This window comes from Chiloscyllium punctatum, chromosome 9 (genome assembly GCF_047496795.1).
Source record: "Chiloscyllium punctatum isolate Juve2018m chromosome 9, sChiPun1.3, whole genome shotgun sequence".
Taxonomy (NCBI): domain Eukaryota; kingdom Metazoa; phylum Chordata; class Chondrichthyes; order Orectolobiformes; family Hemiscylliidae; genus Chiloscyllium; species Chiloscyllium punctatum.
The window spans coordinates 33,361,714-33,387,122 of record NC_092747.1 but is presented as its reverse complement, the minus strand read 5'-3'; the positions used below and the strand labels follow the sequence as shown (position 1 = coordinate 33,387,122).

The 25,409-nt window shown below is 39.5% G+C and overlaps 1 protein-coding gene across 4 annotated transcripts in view; it reads right to left on the bottom strand.

Moving 5' to 3' along the window:
* The window catches only part of dclk1a (doublecortin-like kinase 1a), a 352,098-nt gene that overhangs the window by 67,124 nt on the left and 259,565 nt on the right, over positions 1 to 25,409 (bottom strand). For all 4 annotated transcript variants that reach the window (XM_072577209.1, XM_072577210.1, XM_072577208.1 and 1 more), the window contains 6 exons: positions 17,559 to 17,646; positions 14,913 to 15,021; positions 13,334 to 13,391; positions 9,850 to 9,969; positions 9,311 to 9,457; positions 123 to 256 (listed from right to left, as the gene is read on the bottom strand). In XM_072577209.1, coding sequence (XP_072433310.1) covers positions 123 to 256; positions 9,311 to 9,457; positions 9,850 to 9,969; positions 13,334 to 13,391; positions 14,913 to 15,021; positions 17,559 to 17,646 — 656 coding nt within the window. The remainder of the gene's footprint in view (positions 1 to 122; positions 257 to 9,310; positions 9,458 to 9,849; positions 9,970 to 13,333; positions 13,392 to 14,912; positions 15,022 to 17,558; positions 17,647 to 25,409) is intronic.

The window sequence follows — 25,409 nt, the reverse complement described above, 5'->3', positions numbered from 1 at the left end:
AGTGACTTCAGGAGAAAACAGGAAAAAAAGCTTTCAATTGGCAAAAGAAGAAGTAAGTTATAATTGAAAAAAGGGATATGTAACACATAATAACATGGTGAGCATAGTCAGTAATACAATACCCAGTTTCAGCAATTATTTCTGGAGCCACATATGTAGGTGTTCCACAGACAGTGTACAAAGGCCCATCTACTACGGTAGCAAGGCCAAAGTCCCCTAATTTTAGAGATTTGCTTCCATCCTGATGTTCATAAACCTATTGTGACAAAATGTAAAAAGAATCAGTAAGTGTAACTGCTCCCTGCCAAAGCAATGGCTCTCCGGTGCATATCAGTTGATATTTACTATATTAATCGGAACATTAATTCTGTGAATTGTTTAACTTGATGTGGATTCATTGTCTTTGCATTCTAGAATTTGGGTCAATAGACCAATCTGGTCATGGTAACAGTTGCCTGTAACTAAGATATTTCCATTCAGAGGCTACATCAGTATTCAATGCATGCACTTCGCTAAGAGTTTCATAATTTTCCTTAATGTCTCTAGATATTTGCTTTGAGATTTACTACCCTCTTCTTTATGTATGTATTATTCTCAGTATAATATAATATTAGAGCGTACTGTTCTCTGGTTCAGAAGAACAACCTAATAATAACATTAAAAATGCATACTAATCAAAATTTGTTATAAAAAAAATTGCTCAACTGTGAAACAGTAAATCCATTTTCGAGTATCATTAAATCACACTCTACTTCTAGCAACTATCTAGCTTAATTGTTCCCTGGTGTTAGAAGAAATAATAAGCATTTGTTATCCTTAACAACTAATTTGAGACATCATTACCCAATAATTAGTCACTGTTCAAAATACCACCTTGCTTTATTTCTTTCAGCCTTAAAGGAATCATCAGTTCCAAGGCTGCACATGGCTGAGCACAAAGGTCAAAGACATAAGTTGCCAAAGCAGTACATGCTTGCAAAAATGAGAATGTGAATTAAGAAGCGAGAAAACAACATGCTTTGCATTCAAAAGATTTAAAGATATGAATTGTAGATGGCTATAATATGACTTTCCCATGAACGAAGGCAAAGAATGTTTGCTATCCAGTTTCCAATCTTTGACAGTAGCTATATGACAAAAATTGGCATCTTTACATTGCTGTTGATACAGCAAGATACCCTGAAGTATTTCACCAAGTGGACACCCAAAAGAGGAGTTGGAACAAGTACAATAGGTTACTGGATGTGTAATTGAAGAGATAGGACCTGACGTTTACTCTGTGCAAGTGAATGTATCTTAAGTGAGTTAAAATTAGGCCGAAGATTTAGGAGGGAGGATTAAAATATGGTTTGAAATGTGCCAAGAGTGCAATAAATGCTGACCTAGCAAACGATGCCCATGTCCCACGAGTGAAGAAAACAGCATAATCACACATCATAAGTGGTACAAGAACCAATGCAGTATTCATGATTTTTTAGAAAAAATAAAACAAATTTAACTCCTCCAATTACAAATCAATAATAAGCTGCACATCTGAAACAAAACAGCAAATACAAGCAATGTTCAGGCCCTGAGTCTTGTTCCCAGGTCAAATGTGCAGAAACAGGGAGAATTTTCCAGCCGTGCACACCTAACCTTTACAAACGACTGCTCAATCTTCCCAATTGTGATTTGGTTTCGGAGGAAAAGCAGGATTGATGTAAAGCCTGCCTGAAGATTCTGTCGATCTGGTCCAAAGTTTAAAAAATAAGAGCAACAGATAAAACATCCCTCTTGCCCTCAACTCCCTTACTATCCACACTTCCTACAACCGAACCAACGACTCCTAATGCCCCCATGGCACCCCCAGACCCGCCACATTAATCAATACCCCCTATTTAACCCTTGTTCCTTACGGCTCAATGACATCTTAGTACCAACTCACACCAACCCAGACACCTCCACTTGTCATCCTTTCCCCCTTCATCTACCATGTCAACACATCTAGTGTCCATCATGGGCAGAATTTGGGATCTATGCAGAGATTTTTAAAAAATTCATTAAATAAAATATGTGTATTTCAGACATTACTACGTTAATAAAAGCACACCCATTTGCGAAAATAAATTCATTATTTTCAAATTCCTTCATCACAATTAAGTCTTACAATATCAAACTTTCCATTCAAGTGTAACAAACATTGGAATTAAAACTCCATATCAAAGTCCAAAACCATTGTAGCCATCAACCAAACTGAAAAGAAGGGCATCCTCCAGCGATAGTAGATGCTTGTGAAATCAGACATGTTCCACTATTCTAGTCATGGAAATCCTCAGGCTATTGTCAACAGATAGACTGAAATAGAAAACAATCGTTTTTTTAAACTTTTCCAGACAATTCCTTGACTGACTGACAGTCCCAATAAATCAATGTGCTTTTTGCCCAAAAGCATATTCACTATGAATAATCTCAAAGGGCATGTGACCTGTTCAAAAGGAGCAACTAACTTCTCCCAAGGTGGACTTTATCTTCCTCAGATGTGTAATGGGACCAGATCCAAAAGGGTACCTTTTCTCTCAAAAGATACTCTGCCTACTCAAAGAAAAAAAGTTGGCAAGGTTAAAACATGCTTTTACCTCCCGAGATTTTAGATTTCAGTCCTTATCAAAATCCTACAGGAGGAGAAGTAGCTAGTGATTTAAATGGCCAGCCACCCTCTGTAAACCACTATGGCTGACTCCATTCCTGCTTCTGCGAAATGGGAAGTACTATTTTTGGGTGCAGAACCTAGGACCTCTGCTATTTCCTGCATTTCAAGGAACATCTCTTACATGGCAAAAATCTATAGACTGTTTGGGTAAATTCAGATTTGAAACCTATGACCATTTCCATTTCGAAGGACAAGGGCAGCAGGTGCACTGGGAGAATCACCACCTGCAAGTTCTCCTCCAAGCTGCTCCCATCCAGATTTCAAAATATATCACTATTCCTTCAGGATTGTTGGATAAAATCATGGAAAACCCTCCCTAACGACGTTGTGGGTTTATTGCAGCACATGAAGTTCAGGAAATCATCTGACCACTGCCTTCTCAAGGGCAAGTAGGGACAGTTAATAAATGCTAGCCCAGGCAGTGACCCCCATGTCCCACAAGTGAATAAAACAAAAAGCATGCTATTAAGTTCAAATTTAAGCAAGTATGAGTTGAAGTGTATGTCCAGTTAGCTGACAACTGATGGCAATAAAGTTGAATGCCTGAGGTTGGGAGAAACACTTCTGATACTTAGTCAGGTCCTGAAAATAAACCTGGCAATAAAGATAATTCTGGGCAGACAACTGATGCAGAGATGTTCTGAGGACTAATGCCTGTGCAGACATATTCGTGAGATAGACTGGAACTTACAAATATCAAGCTCCAGAACATGAGCAGGAATGACCAATCTTAGAAACATTTATAAAATGTATTTTCAATTGTTACCTTTCTTTTTATATACAGCAAACCTATTTGTAATCAATACCTTATCAACTAGCATTCTTGACAAACCGACGAAAATGATATACCTCTAATGACGTGATCTACCACAATATTGGAGTATTTATGCTGTAAATAAAATGTAACAGTGATGTGTATTCCTCCTTGAATTACATGTCTATTACTTACTGTGTGCTTTTACATCGTTTTTAGCAGGTGTATTAATGTCTTTACATAGATTTATTGAGGGCTGCTCGTGAGTCGAAGCTTCACTTGGTCAGGGTTTACTGCGGTTATGTCTACCTCTTGATTATCTGAAATATTTGCTCAACCACACATTCCTGGTCCCATAGGTGCAAATTAATAAAAAAACTGGCTGTTTATTGTATGGGAAAGAAGCCTTAAACTGGATTTTGGAAAATTTGTTAAGTTTTGTTCTGAATTACGCATTTGTTTACGTATCAGCAACCATTTTTTGGTATATTTCCTAGCAAAATAAGACAGTAGTCCAAAGATTTTTTTTAAAGCTCATTAGTTTATTTTTTCCTCAATGCTAATTGGTCCCTGTTTGCTACCTGCTGATTTTTGCATTGGTAGTTTTAGTATCTCTAGGTAATCATTAGATAGTTTTAATATCTCTGATAATTATTGGCAATTATCATATCTTACTTGCGGGAGTATCAGCTATAGTTCAGTAGTCTATATATTCTGACATTTAACTTAGAAATTTATGCATTCCAGAATCATATCAAAGACTCAAGCATAAGATCAAGAATGACGCATCACCGCAGAATTAAAGGATTGCTGCACTGTTGGAAATGCCCTTTCAGGTGTATGTGAACATCTCGTGGTTGGAACAGCTGGGTCATTCTTCCAATATTGTAATGAATACACATCTCTAAAAGCCCAGTGATCCTGACACTCTGGTGGGCAGACAGCTGCTGGAGTAACACAGACTGGAGTTGGGCATTGCGATCATGTGCATCCCAGATACAGACTCTGGAAATTGCCTGCAAAACTGAATATTCCAATGGGAAATTTCTCTCTATCTGGAGAGCTCTGAAAAACCCAATAATGTTTGTCTCCCTGGTATGCCAGTGGCCCTGCAGGCAGCCTTGTCCAGGATTAAAAATCATACAACACCAGGTTATAGTCCAACACGTTTATTTGGAAGCACTAGCTTTCGGAGTGCTGCTCCTTCATCAGGTGGTTGTCTACCACCTGGTGTTGTGCAATTTTTAACTTTGTACACCCCAGTCCAACACCGGCATCTCCAAATCTTGTCCAGGATTGGCAGTATCGGCTGGCATAGCGGTTTTTTTCAACAGAGGCTTCTGGCCAGTATTCTAGTGGCCTGGTGTGGTGGCCTTGTCCCAGAATGGCAGTTATGTCTCAGTTGTGTCTTCAGGGTATTTCATTGCTCCTTAATTCCTGAGCTCAGGAGCCATGAACTAAACTGTGATGAGCTTTGTCTTAATTGTACTTTTGTTATAATATTTTGTGTAACTTCTGTCTTTGATGTAGGTGCTGTGGTGGAGCGACTTAATAAAACTTTTCATTGTATTTTCCACGTAAAAGTACACATGACAATAAATTTCTATTCTATTCGAAGGTCAGAGATTTTAGAGAGTTTTGCTTCACTTAGGTTACCTAGGAAAGGTTAAGGTGAGAAAAAAATCCAGTCGAAGTCCTGGATAACTAGTAAACTGATCAACTCACTTTACCAACACACCACTCACCTACCCAATTACACCTCATTACCTGGCACCCTGACACCCTATCCAGTTGCCAACCTAAACTAACAATTACACATATACCCTTTCACAGGGGTTGGCCATGCTGTTAAACATTTAGATCTCAAGACGCGGTTCAGTGACTGCTGCAAAAGGGGATACAATCTGACCTCCCCCAATCCGAGGAGATCTATTTGCTTTCAAGTAGGCTCTGTATTTCTGAAGGAGACAGCATCAGAATTGCCAGCTAGAAATGTGGAGTTCAGCACGAACTGAAAGAAACAGACACAGAGTGTCAATTTGATCATAATTGTCACTTGGAGGAGTGTTGGGTCATTATCTGATCAGTGCACTAATGTTGGTTAGACAGACTCACCATGTTCAAGTTGGCTGCTGCATTTTCCAATATTGGGGTGGCACGGTGGTATGGTGGCTCAGTGGTTAGCACTGCTGCCTCACAGCACCATAGTCCCAGGCTCGATTCCAGCCTCAGGTGACTGTCTATGTGGAGTTTGCACATTTTCCCCATGTCTGTGTGGGGATGCTCTGGTTTCCTCCCACAGTCAAAAAATGTGTAGGTCAGGTGAAATGGCCATGCTAAATTGCCCATAGTGTTAGATGCATTAGTCAGAGGGAAATGGGTCTGGGTGGGTTACTCTTCAGAGGCTTGGTGTGGATTTATTGGGCCAAAGGGCCTGATTTTACACTACAAGGAATCTAACCTAATTATACTAGTTAATGCTCTTCACATTGCATTATATTGTATAATTCCACCTTCCTTCCCAAGTTTTGTTATATAATCAGTTGTGATTTTCTATTGTTTTTGTTTGAGTCAGTTAAATGAAAGCATATCATATACATATGAGTGCCTGAGTCACAATGTTTCAATTGTGAAGAATAGTTTTATGGGAAAAGACCAGTCTACGTATTTATAATTCTGGTATTGACACGTTCATTAGAAGCTTTGCTTAAGATGGCCAACTGCTTCCGATAGTAGCAACCATATTTTATCATACGTAATAAAAAAATGAATTTTTTTTTTGTTGAAATTGGTGTTATTCTCTAAATATGCAATTTATTATCTATCAAATCTCCATTCTAAAGGCCCAGACCTATGTTTATGATTAGCATACTAAATCATGGTAATCCATCTCCAGGCCTTAGAACTACTTACTTCATTATACATTAATGTTCTTATTTTGCTGTAATCATTAATATTTTTCAACTAATTAAACTCTTATGTCGCACTACATAACACTTTCTGGGAGGCAAAAGCCTTAAGCATATTTTAGAAAATGTCAAATGAATTTCTTTGAAGTACTACCAAAGCAAACATACAACTAATGATGCACACAGCACCAAGCATTTGAAGGAAAACTGATGGTATTGAAAATAAAGATTGTTTCTCCAGTTTGATATGAAGTGCTACAGAATAGTAAATTCAATCTTCAAAGCATTTGACATGGTATGAGTCATTTGGAATTGCACATTTTCAGGAAATCAGTAACTAAGATGGATTATTTTCAAGGTTTCTGATCAAACCTTTGTGCAAATAACAATTTCAAACATGTCACAAATCCAGAGATAAAGTGACCATGAGGTTTCTAGATTATCATATGGTCAGTGGAAGTATATATGATGAAGCAAGTTGTATTTTGTCACCTCCAGTTGGTTTCATCCATTTTGAGGACAGAACATAGCTAAGCAATTTTCCATTGGTAGATGACCGTGCTGTATCTGTGCTGGAGGAGCTTGATTAGCGCAGAGGGTAGTTCCAGAGCACAAGCCTTGAGATTATTGCCAGAATGTGTCAAGGTCCAAAGCTTTTGCAATAGCCAACGCCTGCAGCGTGTCACCAATTGAATTAATGAAATTGATTGCAGACTGACATTGTTATGCTGGGGTCCTGGGGAGGAGGCTGAGATGCAGTGTTCCCTCTCACTTTCTTTCCAGCTGCATTTCCCTCCTATATCAGCACACGGAAGTGAATTCTGGAACTGTAAACCAATGCCAATACCAATCAACACGTGCAGAGCTAGTTGTTGATATGGATCAGTGACTCAGCATTTCTGACTGTATCTGCTTGCAAATACTTCGGATCTAGCTTTTGCACTGACGAGCTGGGCTTCCTCATTGTTCAGAATTGGGGATATTTGTGTAGCTCCACCTCTGATCAGTTGTTTCATTGACCACCACTATACACTCCAATATGCAGCAGAATACAGTGCTTAGATTTGATCTATCTATTGCAGTCACTTCATTCCCAAACACTTGCTCACCATTTGCCACAGATACCTTTTTACAGGCTGCAGAACTCAGCTAGCAGGTCCATCCCTTAGGGTCAATCATGGTGCTGCCAAACCACAACTGTGAGCATTAAAGTGTCCCACCAATAGCAAATTCTATGCCCATGTCACCCTCAACGTATTGTGGAAGTGATGTTTACCAGGTAACATGTGACACCTGCTGAAATCTAGGCTGCCTCCATTAAAACTATACCCAACTCTTAAGTCCATAATGCAATCACTTAACAGGAGATGAGTTTTGATGCTTCCTTCCTACCCCTGCCTTGTGAAAATATCTGAGGGTGAAAATGGACTTGGGAGTTCTAGCTCAGTGGTATCTTTTCTGGTGCTGCCTTCATTTGGTTCCAAAAACAACCATGATATGTTTGCCCCTCAGAACGTACCCATATCTTGTCAAATAATACATAACAAATGCGATATCCACAGGCGAGGGCAGACAAAACTTATTTTTATATACATTCTTAGATTGTGGCTGTTGATATTTGTTTTTCATCCCTAGTTGCTGAAGAAGGTGGTGATAGGTCTTTTTGAATAACTTAGATTCAAGGAGATATACAGCACGGAAACAAACCCTTTGGTGCAACTCGTCCATGTCGACCAGATATCCCAACCTAATGTAGTCCCATTTGCCAGCAGTTGGCACATACCCCTCTAAACCCTTCCTAGCTTTTGTACCCATCTAGATGCCTTTTAAATACTGTAATTGTACCAGCCTCCACCACTTCCTCTGGTAGCTCATCCCATGCATGCACCACCCTCTTTGTGAAAGCGTTGCCCTTCAGGTCTCTTTTATATCTTTCCCCTCTCACCCTAAACCTATGCCCTCTAATTCTGGACTCCCCCCCTCCCAGGGGAAAAGACTTTGTCTGTTTATCCTATCCATGCCCCTCATGATTTTATAAACCTCTACAAGGTCACCCCTCAGCCTCCAACACTCCAGGGAAAACAGCCCCAGCCTATTCAGCCTCTCCCTATAGCTCAAATCTTCCAACCCTGGCAACATCCTTGTAAATCTTTTTTGAACCCTTTCAAGTTTCACAACATCCTTCCAATAAGAAGGAGACCAGAATTGCACACAATATTCCAAAAGTGGCCTAACCAATGTCCTGTACAGCCACAACATGACCTCCCCAATTCTTATACTCATTGCTCTGACCAATAAAGGAAAGCATACCAAGCACCTTCTTCACTATCCTATCTACCTGTGACTCCACTTTCAAGGAACTATGAACCTGCACTCCAAGATCTCTTTGTTCAGCAACACTCCCCAGGACCTCGCCATTAAATATATTAGCCCGGCACTGATTTGCTTTTCCAAAATGCAGCACCTCGCATTTATCTAAATTGAACTCCATCTGCCACTCCTCAGTCCATCGACCCATCTGATCAAGATCCCCTTGTAATCTGAGGTAATCTTCTTTGCTAACCACTGTACCTCCAATTTTGGTGTCATCTGCAAACTTACTAATTATACCCCTTATGTTCACATCCAAATCATTTATATAAATGGAATTGACGTTAACATTTAACCATGCTTTTCTGCACTGGGGTGACTTATAACCCAGACCAGGTTGAAATTATAAGTCTGGCAGATGTCAGAAGAGGGAGTTGCTTTGGTTCTACTTCTAACATAATTATTAATACAACTAATAATTTATGACTTACCAATAATGGTGAATAATTCCCTAGATCTTTTATAAATAAGCCTGTCATTCCCCTTTTAAATGATGTTCTTTCTCATATCGCTCCAGTATACTGTATTATAGTTGTGTTGTCATTATAAGTAATTAATCAAAGACATAATTTTTATTTTATAACTTACCAGTAGATTCTCTGGTTTGATGTCCCTGTGCACGATGTTAAGGCTATGCAGGTATTTGATAGCACTGGCCAGATTGTACAGCATTCCACTGGCATCACGCTCTGTATATTTGTTGGTGGAAGTAATAGCATCAAAAAGATCTCCACCCTGACAAAAAATTCCACTTCATGAATATTTGTCAAGTACATTCCTTATCAAACAGAATAGATAAAGAAGCTATTTCTGCTGCTTTCATGTTATTGGAAATAATAATGCATTCTGACATATTTAAGGTGCTTAATTAATTTGAGAATCCTTTACAAGACGCAGAACTAAAATGCAATTAAAACAGAATATTTTCTGAATCAGTGAACAAATCAATAAATCACACCTTTTCTTTGCAGTGAAGAGTTAATGAAGATCTCTAGTTTAAACATAAAGTTGCCTTATTCATCTGAGAATGTAACTCCACAAAATACAATTAGAGAATAAAACATGCCAACAATTATTCTTCAGGACTTATTTCATTCTGTGACTCATATCTCAACAAAATGTTCTACCTTGACAAGTTCCATGACTAGATAAAGTTCACTTGGTGTATCCATTTCTTCAATTAAAAGAACAATATTTGGATGTTTAACTCTTCGTAAGATGGACACTTCATTTTGAATCATATGCTCCTGTCAGAGGCAGAAGAAACAGTATTTTAGTCCAATATTTTTAAGATTGACATGATTTTCATGACAAAACCAAAGCAATCAAAATACTGTTTAGATTCTGTAATTAGCTCTTATCATACACAGCAAAATAATCAGCCCACATTCCTGATGAAAGGCTTATGTCCGAAATGTCGATTCTCCTGCTCCTCGGATGCTGCCTGACCTGCTGTGCTTTTCCAGCTCCACACTTTTCAACAGCAATACAAAGGCAAATATATGTTATCCACTATTGAACAGTAGTTATACAAAACTAGTTGTCATTTTGTATGCTGAAAGTTACATCTTAGGGAAAATTTGCTGGCATCTGGGGGGCAGCATGGTGGCTCAGTGGTTAGCATTGCTGCCTCAAAGTGCCAGGGACCTGGGTTCGAACCCACCCTCAGGTGAAAGTGTAGAGTTTGCATATACTTCGTGTCCATGTGTGTTTCCTCTGGGCGGTCTGGTTTCCTCCCACAGTCCAAAGTGTCTGTATTGGTTAGGTGGATTGGCCATGGGATAGAGTAGGGGAGCAGTCCTGGGTGATATGCTCTTCAGAGGGTCAGTGTGGACTTTATAAGCTAAATGGCCTGTTTCCACACGGTAAGGATTCTATGGTTCGGCAAATGTCCAGAAAAATAACTGGGTTGCAAATATTTACAGTCAACAACAATAAATTTAGATTACTTACAGTGTGGAAACAGGCCCTTTGGCCCAAGTCCACACCGACCCATTCCCCTACACCTAACATTACAGGCAATTTAGCCTAGCCAATTCATATAAGCTGCACATTTTTGGATTGCAGGAGGAAACCCACGCAGACACAGGGAGAATGTGCAATCTCCACACAGAGAGTCGCCTGAGGCACGAATTGAACTTGGGTCTCTGGCGCTGTGAGACAGCAGTGCTGACCACTGTGCCATCGTGCTGCCCGCTGTGCTGCTCTAAGTGTGAAGATATACAAATAATTTGTTTGAAGTTTAAAATAGAGGGAACATGAAGGAAGGTCAGGGAATTAGGATTTGTATGATGTAGAATTGGCATTGCTGACAATGAAGATTTGGTAGCCTAGAATGTCTTAATTTTTTAAACAAAAAACCGAGCTGGAGAAAATCAACGGGTCTGGCAGGACCTGCACAAAGAAAGACAGAGCTAAAGTTTTGAGTCCAGTGATCCTTTGTCAGAACTGAAAATAGCTGGGATGGGTGAAGATGGGGGTGGGTGGGGGGGAAGAGAAAGAGGGAGAGAGAGAGAGAGAGAGCAAAAGGATTGGCAAACAAAGAGGTTATTAATGATGAGCTGAGAGCTAGGTAGAATGCTAACGAGAAATATAAATGGTTGAAAATGGGTAGCTGTGCCAATACAGGACAGAGGGAAGGGTAACAAACATAGAGATGGGTGTTCACATTCTGAAATTGCTAAACCCAATGGTTTAAAACTGTAAGGTTACTAGCTGGTCGGTGAGGTGTTGTTCCTCTAGCTGGAGCATTGCAGCAGGCCTGAGACAGACACTTTGGGATGGAAACATAGTGGGAGTGTTGATATGGTAGGCAAATGGAAGCTCTGGGTTGTTTTTACAGATAGTATGTGGGTGTTCTGCAAAGTGGTCAGTCAGTCTGTATTTTGTCTCTCCAAAGTACAGGAGACTATATTGTGAGCAGTGGACTAAATTGAATGAAGTGGAAGTAAATTGTTGTTTCACCAGGATGATCTGTCTGGTGCCTTGCACAGCGAGGCAGGAGGACGTAAATGGATAAGTGATGATGCACTTTCTGTGATTGTAAGGGAAGGTGGGGAGATGTTGGGAGTGGAAGATGAGTGGACAAGGGTATTCCAGAGGGAATGGTCCCTGCAAAATGCTGACAGTGTAGGGAGAGGAATGTGGTGGTATCCCTCTGGAAATGACTGTTTATGATCCTTTTAATATAGATACTGGTGGGGTGGAAAGTGAGGACAATGGAGGACTCTATCATTGTTGTGAGAGGAGTGGGAAAGACTGAGGGCAGAACTGTGGGAAAATGAGGGCCCTTTCAACCATGATAGTGGGGAATCCTTAGTGGAGAAAAAAAGGGCCTCCTGCAGAAGCTGGTATCATCAGAAATGATGTGATAGAGACAGAGAAACAGGGAGAATGGGATGGAATCCCTACAGGCTGTGCAGTCAAAATTATCGATACATCAGAGAAAGAGTTCTGGGGAAGAACTAGTGTAGGACTGGAACAAGCAATGTTCCACGCACCCCACAAAGAGACAGACATAGCTGGGGCCCATATGGGTGCCAAAGGCCACATGAGGAAGAAAGTAAGAGGAATTAAAGATAAAGTTGTTCAAAGTGAGGATGAGCTTGGCCAGGCAAGGATGGTGGGGCTGAATGGGGATAGTTCAGGGTTTCCCTCAAGAAAGCCATGGAGAGCCCTCAGACCATCTTAATGGAGGATGTACATGGAGTGGGACTGCGCATTCACGGTGAAGAGAAGGAGGTTGGTGCTGTCAAACTGGAAATTTCAAAGTCGACATAAAGCATCAATCAAATTGCAGATGTAAGTGGGAAGTGACTAGACAAAAATATCAAGTCAAAGTAGGAAGAAATAAGCTCCATGGGACAAGAACGGGATAAAAATATGGGTCTGCTTGGGCAGTCCTGGTTATGGATTTTGGGAAGAAGTTGGAAGAGGGGTTGGGAGACAATGGGGTGGAAAGTTATGGGAGGGTGCTGGTCATGAAAACAAGGACTTGATGTTCGATGCAGGGGTCATGGTCAAGGGAGAGATAGGCAGAGGTGACCGAGAGCCTGCGCTCAGCCTCCAGAATGTAGAGATCAACGTAGACATGAACAGCAGTTGTCTGCAATTTCTAATTTCTAAGTTATTTTGTCCTACTAACTTGTATTTTACCTATGTGATACACAATAAGTCCAATCTCACTTCCTGATAGTTTAAAAATCTATCTATACATGGAAAAGTATTATTTTACATTACTTATTGTATTTACTTCTTTAAATTCTTGTGTCCAAATGCTTCTTTCCCATTTTTTTACTTACAACAGGAAGAGTGCTGTAGGCATCATCATTTTCTCAGTAGACAGCAGAAGCCATATTATTTGCGCAGTACTTATGTTTTGACATGTCTTGCTTCCATCTAAGATGGAACAGTCTGCTGTCTCACTGCCAGAAAGATTATAATGTATCTACCAAGGACATGCATGAATATAGACTAATTAATGCTGAGATTCAAATCATGAGCCTAACTGACCTACTGAGTGCCCCTTATGTAGAATACTGTAAATGTTCCAGAGATTTACAATTCTAGTTTTTACCAGCATTTGAATAAAATAATGTTTCCAGTACTCACTTTGCCTCTACACTTGCTTTTATTAATAATTTTCAAAGCATATTCTCTACTAGTTGACCTAAAGAAAGAAAATACCATTAAAAATGATGGCATAGTACAAACATCAATTACAGAAATTATTTTAATTTGTTGTACATTTTCTTTAATTTAATAGAGTTGAATTAATAACAGTTATATAAAATAGTTAGGTGACGTGGACTTGACTGATGTGGACTTGTTGGGCGCTGTGGACCTTTATGATTCTAATCTGTAGTTAATAAACGTATTTGATAAATATGTACATATGCATCCAAAGGCACGATATAACTTACAACATGTGAGTTAAAACTGAATGGAAGCTTTACTATGTAGATGCACTGTGTCTGTGAGAAAGACGTTGCCTATATCTTCCCTGTCCTTGCTACTTGTATAGTCCATTCCATTCACAGGTCTGTCTCCAGAATGTGCCTTGTGTACCAATACCAGGGAGCAAATTGCCAAATAACTCCAGATGTACGATTACAAATTCTGACCATTGCCAGAAGAGCCACATGTTCCAATTGCGTGGACTAGGTCAGACCACTCAAAACATTCTTAAGCACGCAGCCTCAGACCATAACTTTGCAATTTGTTTTGGTAAGTGTACAGTGAAAATTTCCCAGATTAAGTTAGCTAGGTTGACTACTAGATTTTAAAACAGACAAAAACGTGTTCACAGCATTACACAATGAAACACAAAGAACAGAATAAAGAACCCCTACAGAACTCAACCTATCCAACTAGACGTAATTATGCTGTTCTGAATATACACAACAGTATCAACAACCAAAGTCCCTTTAAAAACCAGTATAAATAGAACACATGCTTACAGGTTGAAGTTGAGAGGCAGAGAGAGAGAGAGAGAGAGAGAGAGAGTCCACACAGCTCCTTGCTGAACTTCCTAGTTCAAGACTGAACTAAAACTGCCCAGCTCAGCTGGAGAGCTGACCACACCCCTCTCTTTATACAGGCCACTTCTAAACCATGACCACTTTGGCCTGAAGTCTCATCAATTTACATATAAACCAAAGGCCTCTCAAAATCCTTTTCATCTCTGTACCAAACCAGACTGATCAGAGCCCGGCCTGGTTTATTGCCCCTCTAAATAAAAATCAAGGATAGAGTCTCCTTGAGTCAAGGAACAGCTTTTAGAAACAAAAGGATTAGTTTTGTGACACGATTCACCTGTAGGGAAAAGCGTGGGACACAACACAAAAAGTGTTTACTCACCTGATAGGTTTGTAAGCTGAGTCCACCACTCATGCACTCAGACAGACCATCCAGGTCATGTGGCCAAAGGGTGGGCCTCTGCATCAACTACCTTCAGGATCCCCTATAATGGGGCATCCATCTACTCAATGAAAAAGGATCTCACACAAGAAGCTAAAAATGCCTCACTGTATAATGCTAAGTATATTTAGGCATACCTACAAAGAATGGACATCTAATGTTACTGAATTCTTCCACTGCTTTATAACACAACTACAGTGTCCTGGAAAATACACTCTTGATATATCTGCTCAAACAGCTAACGACTACTTGAACATTTTTATATACAAACCTTTCTATACATTCTTTCACAATTGCAAAATTTCCATCACCGATAGTTCTTCCAACTTTGTAACGTTCAGCTATGGACGCTGGCACTTGGAATGTTTCCTCGACAACTTCTGCAAGAATGTGTATTAGTTAATGTGATGACCATGTCACAAAAGCTAAGCTTTTATGTAAAAATAAATTAATGATGGTTGTATTTGTAGGAAATACTCAGTACCTTCTCTTTTATTGTAGGTTTATGTTAATAGGGTTAATGCATTTGATAGCATAATGACCAGAGAAATGTCATATGTTCTACTCCACTAAGATCAACAACAATTTCCAAGCTAAAATCATTTAAAATTTAAAATGTTCAGTTTTAGGTGAATAGTAAGTATTTACTTTCAAATAATGCCAGTGTCTCTGCTAAAGAGATGCACATTGATTCTAAAAAGTTCATTGTGCAAATAAATCACTCTACCTGGTTCATTTGAATTGCAATGTCATTACAACATTATACAGTATAAAATGTAGCATTTATAAATCAGTGTAGAAATCTACAAGATATAAATGGAAAAACACCATGAGTTGCAAAAACTGAACATAGGAATCATCACAAGAAAGGATAATAAAAAGACCATCTGGGTCATGAGCACTATAGACCAGTTAGCCTAACATTTGTAATTGGGAAGATGCTGAAATCCAGTATTAGGAATTGGCAGTAGGAGATTTTAAAAAACATGAATGCAATCAGGTCAAGTCAATATAGGAATAAAAGCAAAATGCTGACATTGGAGACAAAGGAGTTGGAGGAAAAAAGTTCATTTTTAGATTGCCAAGCTATAATGATTATATTACCACAAGATGGGCCCTAGGGCCTCAACTACTAATGATGTATGTTAATGATTTGGATAAAGGGACCTAGCATATTGCAGCCAGGTATACTAATATTGCAAAGATAGGTAAGGACAGCAAGTAGTGGAGAGCAAACAATGAGTCTGCCTAGGGACACAGATAATGTATGTCTGCAAACATTTGGTAGATGGAGGAAGATGTGAAGTCTTTCACTTTGACAGCAATTATTGAAAATGGTATATTATTTAAATGGAGAAATATTGCAGAATGCTGAGATTGAAAGGTGTTCTTGTATATAAATCACAAAATGTTGCATGCAGGTACAGCAAGGAATTAGGAAGATAAATGGAATGTTGGCCATTATTACAAGGAGAATGGAGTATAAAAGTAGTTAAGTCATACTACAACAATGCAGTGCATTGGTGAGACCAACCTAGCTTACTGTGTGCAATCTTGATCTGCTTATTTAAGAAGGTATACTTGCATTCAGAGAATATTCATCATGCTGATTAATGAGATGAAGGCATTGTCTTGGGAGGAAAGGTTGAGTGTGCTGGGCCTTTATTCTTTGAAGTTTAAATGAATTAGAAGAATTTAAAAATACAATTCTGAGAGGTCTTCAAGGATAGATGCTGTTTTCTTCATGAGGAACCCAGAACAAGGAAACTCAGCTTAAAAATAAGGAGTATCCTTTTATACCAGAGATGATAGGAATTTTTTCACTCAGAAGATTATCAATCATTGGAATTATTTTTCATAAAGCAATGGAGAAAGGACCATTGAATATATTCAAGACTGAGTTAGATTTTTGATCAACAACATGGTCAAGGCTTATACCAGGAGGTGTGAAGGTGGGAAAGTGGAATTTAGACTACATCAGATCAGCCACGATCTTATTGGGGAGGTGATGGCTGAGTGATAGTATTGCTGTACTGTTAATCCAGAGACCAAAGTAATGTTCTGGGGACCCAGGTTCAAATCTTACCATGGCAAATGGCAGAATTTGAATTCAAAAGAAGTCTGGAATTAAGAATCTAATGATGACCATGAATCCATTGTTGATTGATGGAAAACCCACCTGATTCACCAATGTCCTTTAGGGAAGGAAACTGCCATCCTTACTTGGTCTAGCCTACATATGACTCCAGATCCATAGCAATGTGGTTGACTCTTAATTGTCCCCTGGGCAATTAAGAATGGGCAATAGATGCTGGCCAGACCATCCCATGAATGATTAAAAAGAATGACAGAATAGACACAATGAGCTGAATAGGCTATAACCTCTGCAATTTCTAACGATCCCACCCACAAGGGAGTAGATAGACAATTCAAATATTATGATCAGACAGTGTCTTGTAAATAATCATCAATTTGTAGGCCGAGTTTTCCAAGCTTCAGGAAACCTGATGGGTGGAGGGAAGCAAACACTGCTTGATCAGAAGGTGTGGCCCTCCCCACTCATCTATTTTAATTCAGTATTTGCGCTTTACCTATGATTGAACAATCCCACCTGACCCTGCCAATTTGCCAAAGCTTCCGATCTCCCTCATGACTCTTCTGATCTCTCCCAGATCTTCACTGGCTCCAGAATCTGATATTCTCATCCACCTCAACCTAATTCTAGGCTTCCCCACATCATACCAACCCTCCCATCTACCATTCTTCTGATGCACATTTTCCCCTCTAACTGAAACGCAAGGTTCAAAGGTAACAACACCATCAATTTGCATAATTGAGAAATAAGAAGCCGTGTAGTGGTAGTACTATCAAAACAGCACTTGTTCAAACAATGTTGCTTTACTGGTTTAATCTTTACCTTCACAACCAGGGCCTTCATTCTCATCCATGGAGCTGCAAACTTTGGTTGATGCCAGAGATGTTGAGGATCCACCATGCTGAGAACTCTAGCAGAAAAGAAATTGTGTTTGCAGTGGGTGAATGCAACAAAGTCATCTGAACGTGCACCTTCCATTACAATCTGTAATGCATTCATCTGACAATATACATCAATCAGCTTATTTATGAAACTATATTCCTGTCCTAAAGGAGAGGTCAACTTCAGTAAACTGAAATAGTTTCTGTACAATTTCCAAAAGTTATCATTGGAAAATAATTAATCACTGTTTTGAAAGCAAAAGATGCTTTATTACTGAGAGTAATTATACTCAGAATCTCATACTTTGAATTAGGTTATAATATGAACAAAATATATTACTTTATGCTATAAGAATCAACAACAGAACTTTAGAACAAATATCATGGGATGTTGACACTGCTGGCTAGGCCTAATTGCCCTTGAGAAGGTAATGGTGAGTTATTTTCTTGAACACTCCAGTCTTTGAAATTACCTTTGTATCATCTACAAATCTGGAAATGTTATATTTGGTTCCCACCTCATAGCCTCTATATATTATTAATCTATATTGTACACAACTGCGGGAACCAGTGAAGCACAGGGAAGCACTGATCTTTGTGATACCCCTCTGGTCACAGCTTGCCAACACAAGAATGACCAATTTATTCCTACTCTTTTTTTCCTGTCTGTGAGCTAACTATTAATCTATGCCAACGTATTACCACCGATGCCATGTGTTTTAACTTTTTAACCAACCTCATGAGTGAAATTTTATCAAAAGGCATCTGAAAATCGAAGTTTACAATGTCCACTGGCTCTCATTTATCATTAAGTTCACTTAACATTATTTCCCATTCACAAATCCATGCCAACTATGCCCAATAAGATCCTTAGTATCCAAGTGTCTAATTATCACATCTTTTATAATAAATTTTAACATTTCTCCAATCACTGATGTCGTGCTAACGTGCATGTAGTTGCCTGTTTTCTCTCTTGCTTCCTTCTTAAATAGCGGGATAATATTTGCTATATTTTAACCTGCAGGAATCATTCAAAAATCGATGGAATTCTGGACTATGGGCTATATCTGTAACCACCTCCTTCAATACTCTGGGATGTAGTTGTCAGCAATGCTAAGTACCATTAATTTCTCCAGTAAAATCTTCTTACAAACACTAATTTCCTGCAACTCCTCATTCTCCTTAACTACTTGGATCTCAATTTCTGGAAGGATTCCGGTAGCTTCCTCAATGAAAACTGATGCAAAGTAATTATTTAGCTTCATTGCCATTTCTCTATCCCTGATCATAAATTTTCCTGACTCTACCTTTAATGGATTCACATTTATTTTAGCTGAACATTTCCTTTATAAGTAGTTATAAAGCTTTTACACTCCATTTTTAGGCTTTTTCTTTGCTTTATTGCATTCACAATTCCTTTCCTCATCAGTTTCTTGTGTTTCCTTCACTGTATTCTAAAAACTTCCCAATTCTCAGATTTACTGCTATTTCTGTGAACTTTATAAGCATTTTTAATTAAAAGCTCCACAACCTGAACTTTCTTTTATTTAATCACTGTTGAATAACCTTTCTGAGTTTTTGTGCCTTGAAGGAATGTATAGTCACTTAAAGTCATAGTCATAGTAAATGAGTCATGAATCAGGGAAGCAGACCCTTCGGTCCAACCTGTCCACACCGAACAAGAACCCAAACTAAAATCCCACCTGCCTGCTCCTGGCCTATATCCACCAAACCTTGCCTATTCATTCCAACACTTGCTCAGGAAGTTCATTCCATATGCGAATCACTCTCTGCGTAAACAATTTGCCCTCATGTCCTTTCTAAATCTCTTTCCGCTCACCCTAAAAATATGCCCCTGAGTCTTGAAATCCCCCATCACTAGGGGAAAAACACCAACTATTAACCCTATCTATACCTCCTCGTGATTTTATAATTCTCTATAAGCTCACCTCTCAACCTCCTACACTCCAGCAAACAAAGCCCCAGCTCATCCAGCCTTATATATGTGAGGTACCCTTCAAAGAAATATGTACCTGAACCCCTAGGTCCTTCTGATCTACAACACTACCCAAGGCCCTATCATTAACTGAATAAGTCTTGCCTCTGTTTGTTGCACCAAAATGCATGTAATAATTCTTTGAAAAATGTCTATTGCCTATGGGTAGTCATGCTTTTTAATGCATCTTCCCTATCCACTCCAGCTGATTTGTATCTCATGCCTTAATAATTTTCCTTAATTGAAATTAGCGCCCTTGCTTCAGATTGAATGACTTCACTTTCAAACATAAAGTCTATCTTATTGAGGACATTCATCCCGAACAACAAGGTTGTTAATTAGCTTTTCATTATATAAAACTCAATGTAAACAGCATGTTTTCCAGTTGGCTCTCAACGTACCACTCTAGAAAACCACCCTAACATAGAAACTTGTCCTCCATATCTCTAATGCTCAATTAGCTTATTGATTCTATGCACAGTTTGAAGTCACCCATGATAACTGTTTGCCTATGTTACAAGCTTCTCATATCCTTTGATTTATACCGTTCCCCGCAGCACCACTACTACTATTTGGTGGCCTATATCCCTATCCCCATTAATGGGAGAGCCCAGCACATCAGTGCAAAATATAAGGCTGAAGAATTCGCAACAACCTTCAGCCAGACATACCAAGTGGATGATCCATCTTGGCCTCTTCCAGAGGTCACAAATGCCAGCCTTTAACCAATTAGATTCACTCTATGTGACATCAAGCAACAGTTGGAGACCCTGGATGCTGAAGAGGTTACAGCGTTGACAACATTCCAGCAATAGTACTGAAGACTTCTGCTCCAGAACTGGTCATGGCCTGAGCCAAGCAGATACAACACTGCATTTAGGTACAATGTTGTTAACTTTGTCTTTTTGGGATAATTTCACTTCCATTAAAGTATAACATGTCCACTTCTCATCTGCCCAGAACTGGGGCCAATTCCTCAGAAACTTGATTCCCTCTTCCCATACTAGCTCTCTAGAAATTTAATCATCAGTCAATCCTCCTCTTCTTATGCTCACTAGTACATGACGCTGTACAATAACTTGCAATTATTGATCTCGAGGTCCTAATTTTTAGCTTCCTTCCTAACTCCCTGGAACCTGCCTTCAAGACCTCATCCCTCTTCCTACCCATATTGTTGGTACCAATTTGGACCACAACTTCTGGCTGATCCCCTCTCCCAGAATGTTCTGTAGCTGCTACATGTTGCTCCTGACCCTGGTACTAGGGAAGCAATATAGCATCCTGCAGTCATGTTTAATGCTTCAGAAATGCCTGTCTGATCCACTGACAAGGGAATCCCCTATCATCATGAGCTTGACTCTAACTGTACTCCCTTGAGGAACCATTGCCATCATCAGTTTCCAAAAATGGAATTTGTAGCTTGTTTGTCATTTATTGCCAAACGTTTCAGGCTTTATTTGATATGTGTAAATTGTTACAGAGACGTTGAGGAGGACCACATGTTAGGATCTCAAAGAAATGAGGCCTATGCTGTTCACAACTCCATAACATCACCATACTGCTTATGTCAATCCTCACATCCATATATAACAACTTTTTAAAAGGTTCCAAATGGTGATGTAAAAAAGGAAGAGATGAAAGCCTTCATGATTTTTATGACTGTTGGCTCCAGGGGATATTCACAGTGTGGAGCGTGCTAAAGCCCTGAGTGACATATCACAGGATTTCTGCATTAATGCCCAACATCCTGAACTTGCAGTCAGTTTCTGAGGAGTAATCTCACCCCCTACAGAATCCAGCTTTTCGTCCAAAATGTGTACTTTTAATAAGTAATCATTCCATTTTACATAGGTGCATATATATGAAAGTGTACATTCATTTCTGAGATATCACTTAAATGGTGGAGCACAATTGATTGCTGTTTAGGTGAAATATATTTGGCATAGTCATATGTTGTCACAGAAGAGTCGTCACTCAAACACATCTATTATTCAAATGAATCTCCTTGGTAGGAACAGCATTTGTGCATAACAGCCTGGAATTTACTGCAGTGGCAATTAGGCGATGAATGCCATAATTTTACTCTTGATCTTTGCTGGGGTACTAATTAATCATGGTGTGCGTAGTTGTGAGTCAAAATGATACAGCCAATATCTGTTATGGGTTGAAGGTGTCAGATAAAACAGTAGATTATTTATTGTTTCCATAAAACTCATAATCCATTATATTCAATTGCTTAGAAGTTCAAAGAACACCAGTAAGTACTGTAAAAACTCAGAAGGTCTGACAGCATCTGCAGAGAGAAATAGAGTGGATCTTTTAAGTCCAATGATTGGACTCTGATGCAGTTCTAAAGAAAGGACTCAAAATGTTAATTCTTGTTTCTCTTTCCACAGATGCTAGACTTTGAGTTTCTTCAACACTTCCTGTTTTATCTCAGATTTCCAGCATCTGCAGAATTTTGCTTTTATTTGAATTGATATTATTGATAACTTTTTATGACATTGTGAAAAACTCATTCAATTCCATGAACAGGCAATACAATGGGCTACAATCCAAATTATTTGTACAGACTACTTCATGACACTGAATGACAATTTTTAGCTATGTTCCCCACAGTCTTTTGGGATAATTCTTTAATTAAAAAAAGAGTTTTGATTCAGTCTTCATTCTCAATTTATTAATATTACTGAACCCATGCACAAACCATGCATTGAAACTGGTAAAATAACATTGGTGGGATTGCATGTATTTCAGGAGATATCCTCTATGCACCCAAACCCCAATTTGCACATTTATAAACCAAAAACCTCTATTTTTAGGATTATTTAAAAATGAGATTATTTTAAAAAAAACTCGAGTGATGGAGAGGGATAAGTGTGCACTGCAGGGCAAGAGTTATAGCTGGGGGCAGGGAAAGTATGATGCGGTGAGCCACGACTTAGGAGGCATGCCTTGGAAAAGTAGGTTTCAAGGCAAGGGCGCAATTGATATGTGGAGCTTGTTCAAGGAGCAACTATTGATTGTCCTTGATAAGTATGTACCTGTCAGGCAGGGAGGAAAGGGTCGTGTGAGGGAGCCGTGGTTTAATAAGGAATTGGAATCCCTTGTTAAAGGGAAGAGGGCGGCCTATGTAAAGATGAGGCGTGAAGGTTCAATTGGGGCGATTGAGGTATAAGGTAGCCAGGAAGGATCTGAAAAGAGAGCTAAGAGCAGCAAGGAGGGGACATGAAAAGACCTTAGTTGGTAGGATTAGGGAAAACCCCAAAGGCTTTCTATAGGTATGTCAGGAATAAAAGAATGACTAGGGTAGGAATAGGTCCAGTCAAGGATAGTAGTGGGAAGTTGCGTGTGGAGGCTGAAGAGATTGGGGAGACACTGAATGAATACTTTTCGTCAGTATTCACTCAGGAACAGGACATTGTTGCCGATGTGAATACTGAGTCACAATTAATTAGAATGGACGGCTTTGAGGTATATAGGGAAGAGGTGTTGGAAATTCTGGCAAGGGTGAAAATAGATAAGTCCCCTGGGCCTGATGGCATTTATCCTAGGATTCTCTGGGAAGCAAGGGAGGAGATTGCAGAGCCATTGGCCTTGATTTTTATGTCCTCGTTGTCTACAGGAATAGTGCCAGAAGACTGGAGGATAGCAAATGTGGTTCCCTTGTTCAAGAAGGGGAGTAGGGATAACCCTAGTAACTATAGGCCGGTGAGTCTCACTTCTGTTGTGGGCAAAGTCTTAGAGAGAATTGTAAGGGATAGGATTTACGAACATCTGGATAGGAATAATGTGATCAAGGATAGTCAGCATGGTTTTGTGAAGGGCAGGTCGTGCCTCACAAACCTTATTGAATTCTTTGAGAAGGTGACTAAGGAGGTGGACGAGGGTAAAGCGGTAGATGTGGTGTATATGGATTTTAGTAAGGCGTTTGATAAGGTTCCCCATGGTAGGCAGAGGGTAGTAGTTGATGGTAAAGGTTCATCTTGGAGTTCAGTTACTAGTGTTGTTCCTCAAGGATCTGTTTTGGGACCATTGCTGTTTGTCATTTTTATAAATGACCTGGAGGAGGGGCTAGAAGGTTGGGTGAGCAAGTTTGCGGATGATACAAAAGTCGGTGGAGTTGTTGACAGTGAGGAAGGATGTGTCAGGTTACAGCAGGATATAGATAAGCTGCAGAGCTGGGCAGAAAGGTGGCAAATGGAGTTCAATGTGGGTAAGTGTGAGGGGATTCACTTTGGTATGAGTAACAAAAAGATGGGGTACTGGGCTAATGGTTGGATACTTGGTAGTGTGGATGAGCAGAGGGATCTTGGTGTCCATGTACACAGATCTCTGAAAGTTGCCACCCAGGTAAATAGTGCGGTGAAGAAGGCTTACTGGATTCTATTGGTAGAGGAATTGAGTTCCGGAGTCCTGAGGTCATGTTGCAGTTGTATAAGACTCTGGTGCGGCCACATCTGGAGTATTGTGTGCAGTTTTGGTCGCCATACTATAGGAAGGATGTGGAGGCACTGGAACTGGTGCAGAGGAGGTTTACCAGGATGTTGCCTGGTAAGGTATGGTAGGAAGATCGTATGAGGAAAGGCTGAGGCACTTGGGGCTATTTTCATTGGAGAAAAGAAGGTTTAGGGGTGACTTGATAGAGGTGTACAAGATGATTAGGGGTTTAACTAGGGTTGACCATGAGAAACCTTTTCCACGTATGGAGTCAGCTATTACGAGGGGGCATAGCTTTAAATTAAGGGGGGTAGGTATAGGACAGATGTTAGGGGTAGATTCTTTACTCAGCGAGTCGTGAGTTCATGGAATGCCCTGCCAGTAGCAGTGGTGGACTCTCCCTCTTTATGGGCATTTAAACGGGCATTGGATAGGCATATGGAGGATAGTGGGCTAGTGTAGGTTAGGTGGGCTTGGATCGGCGCATCATCGAGGGCCAAAGGGCCTGTACTGCGCTGTATTTTTCTATGTTTTTCTATGTTCTATGTTCGAAGTTAAATTTTTAAGTTTATTATGAAATGAAGACAATCTTCACGATGTAATGAGAAATGCTAGTATGAGTCTATACCTGCTTAAATTTGTGATCAATATAGCAATTTGTTAGTTATCTTTGATACAGCAACCCACTGAATGATTTAATATTTATTGCTTCAAATCTCTTAGGCACTATTCTGTAATCCATTAGTGCCTGTCTGCAGTATTGTAAGTGGCAGCAACAATCAAAGCAGTTCAGAAATTTCTGATTGCCATTGATCATAATGACGACAGAAGGATTATAAATATTTCATATGTCTCTGTAGACTGGTGCAAAAAGATTGAAAACTTAACTGGAACAGCCACATAAATATTCGGGCAGATGAGAGCCTTGACATTCTGCATCAACTGAAACACCTTCTGACTTCCCAGAATCTTTCCCCTATTTATATAGCACAAGTCAGGAATATAATTTACCAGACTGATTCCCAGAATGGCAGGACTGAATTATGAAGAGACATGGGATTGGTTAAGACTATATTCAGTGAAGTTTATAGAATGAGGGGAGATTTCATAAGAACCTATAAAATTCTAACAAGACTAGACAAGCTAAGCAGGATGGATGTTCTCAATGATTGGGGAGACAAGATGCAGGGGTCACAGTCTAACAATACATGGTAGGCTGTTCATGACTGAGATGAGTGCAAATTTCTTCACTCAAAGAGTGGCGAGCCTTTTGAATTCTCTGCCACAAAAAGGGGCTGAGCATCAAATATTTTCAGGAAGGAGTTAGATGTGGTTAAATGATCAAAGGGTGTTGGG